This window comes from Colobus angolensis, unplaced genomic scaffold (genome assembly GCF_000951035.1).
Source record: "Colobus angolensis palliatus isolate OR3802 unplaced genomic scaffold, Cang.pa_1.0 Scaffold46, whole genome shotgun sequence".
NCBI lineage: Eukaryota > Metazoa > Chordata > Mammalia > Primates > Cercopithecidae > Colobus > Colobus angolensis.
Genome location: NW_012118043.1, coordinates 6,836,838 through 6,839,170, shown reverse-complemented (window position 1 = coordinate 6,839,170; position 2,333 = coordinate 6,836,838). Strand labels below are relative to the sequence as shown.

General features: G+C 54.7%; 1 protein-coding gene across 1 annotated transcript in view; it reads left to right on the top strand.

The window, feature by feature from the left end:
- The first annotated feature begins 6 nt into the window (after nt 1-6).
- The window catches only part of CLSTN2 (calsyntenin 2), a 639,619-nt gene continuing 637,292 nt past the window's right edge, over nt 7-2,333 (top strand). The window contains exon 1 of the mRNA XM_011958111.1: nt 7-144. Within this exon, the coding sequence (XP_011813501.1) occupies nt 36-144 (109 nt within the window). The 5' untranslated portion in view covers nt 7-35. The remainder of the gene's footprint in view (nt 145-2,333) is intronic.

Genomic DNA, 2,333 nt, shown 5'->3' with positions numbered 1-2,333 from the left:
GCGGCGGCTGCAGCTCGTTGGCGGCGGCTGCGAAGATGCTGTCTGGGCGACTGTACTGGGTGCCGCTCCTGCTGGCGCTGGGCGTGGGGAGCGGCAGCGGCGGTGGCGGGGACAGCCGGCAGCGCCGCCTCCTCGCGGCTAAAGGTGGGTGCTGGGGAAGTTTGCTCTTCTCCCAGGAGGGAGGCAGGGCAGGCTTGAGGGTGAAAGCGGCAAGGACCCAGGCTCACGCTGGATTTGCCCACCCTCCCTTGCCGCAGCTTCTGTGGCCTCTGTGCGCCCTGGATCCCCGAAGTCAGGTCCCTGCGCCGCGGACCAGAGAGGTCCACCCGCGGACGCCGGCCCAACCCCTGGGCGGGGTCCGGGGGCCAAGCAGAAGGCGAGGTCTGGGGAGTACGGACAACTTTGAGGGCTGTCTGTACCGGGATGGGAGCGCAGTGGGTGAGTTTCGAGCTCTGGTCCAGGGACGGCTCGAGCAGGGCGCTGGCGCGCCGCGGGGATAAGCAGGTGTCTGCTCCTGCCTGGCGGAGTGGGGCGTGGGGGGGAGGGAAGGATCAGCGGCAGTGCTTTCAAGGAGGGAGCCGAGCTGTGACTTGTCTGCCAACTCCCAGCTCGGGAATGGAGTGGAAACTTGTAGGCTCCAAGAAAGGCCCCGCTGACACTCCTCAGGCTCCCCCAGGGCGGCTTGGGTTCCCCGGGGAACGCGTGCGCTCCGGGTGGACGGCGGGGTCCGGAGGAAGCGCTGGATGTCGGGCTCCCGGCTCCCTCTCCTACTTCGCTCTGGCTCCCGAGGACCGAGGAGCCTAACCTGGCACCACTCCCTTGCCCACCCTGTTCCTTTGAAGAGCTTGACCTCCCGCCCGCCCGGAAGGAAGCTAGATCCAAGCGAACGCCTGACTCTGTCAGGCGAGCCTGGAAGCCGGCGAACCCCGGGCTTCGACAGCTGCCTGGGAGTGCCGGGAGCCCTGGGATGGGGGCCGGGTCTGAAACAGGAGGTCATGTTCTTGCAGAGGGTGGGGAGGCGAGGAAAGAGCAGAGCTGATGGGGAACGGTGGTGGGCTCAGGAAAGGCTGTGGCAGATCCTAGCTGGGGCTCGCAGCTTAGTGATAACTTGTTGATTCTCTGCGCTGTTCATAAGTAGGGCGTGCGTTTGGTTTGTGGGCTGCGGCCAAATCTGCCAGGTGACAATGAGAGGGTACTTGGTCCCCAAATCCTGCCTGGCAATCATCAGAGGACGGAGGGGTTTGCGCCTGTCAGAAGGTAGATTTCCTGCTAGAGACAGCCTGATTCGGACGCTGGCTTTGAACTACAGTTAACCACCAGCTTAGGGGAGGGAATGCCTATCAGGCTGCATTACTCTTGGAGGTTGGGGAGAGCTGGAGGCAGGCAGTTCTCCTTGTCTGGCCTTAGGAACGGGCCCTCCAATAACTTAGGTGTGATACATTTGAGAAGAACATGGGAGATTATGTTTATTGGTAATTTTTAAATCTTTTGGTGTCGTTTTGAAAATATTTTATAAGCAGCCATTCTATTTCTTTTCAGCATTTTTTTTCTTGGTGTATCTTTGACAGGCAGTTTTTATTTTTAGAAATGAGAAATTTCATGAGAGAAAAACTCGTTATGAAAATATCTCAGAATGCGGTAAGGAAGTGGCTGATATGAAGGGATCAAGCTGAGAGACTGTTGTTTTGGTGAAGACAAGAAGAAAAAAACAATGAACTTCCAAACATCTCCCCCTCCTTTTCCAATATAGACACTTTGTTAAACAGGCAAATTACTTTTTTGGGGGCTGGGGGGAGGAGATTTCCCATCACTTTGTAGCACAGTAACTGATATAAGCAGATGTCTGCAAACGGAAGTTTGAAGGAGGGTGAAGAGCACACAGCAAGTGCAGAACAAGGAAGAAATCATTTGGGAAGAGGATCTGGTGTGAGTAGTAATAATGTACAGCTGAGTTCTCAGGTCAGACTGGGAAACTTCATAGAGGTAAGCGAGAAAGAGAAGGAGAGAGATAAAAAGAAAAAAAAAAAACCCAGACTTTCAATGATTCACCTTATGTGGATAATTATGTGCATTTTAACCAACATCCGACTTAGAACATATTCATTTCTTAGTTAAAACTAGGCATTTGTCAGGTCGGGCATGGTGGCTCATGCCTGTAATCCCAGCACTTTGGGAGGTTAGGAGTTCACCTGAGGTTAGGAGTTCGAGACCAGCCTGACCAACATGGAGAAACCCCATCTCTACTAAAAGAAAAAAAAAAATTAGCTGGGTGTGGTGGCACACACCTGTAATCCCAGCTACTCAGGAGGCTGAGGCAGGAGAATCACTTGAAC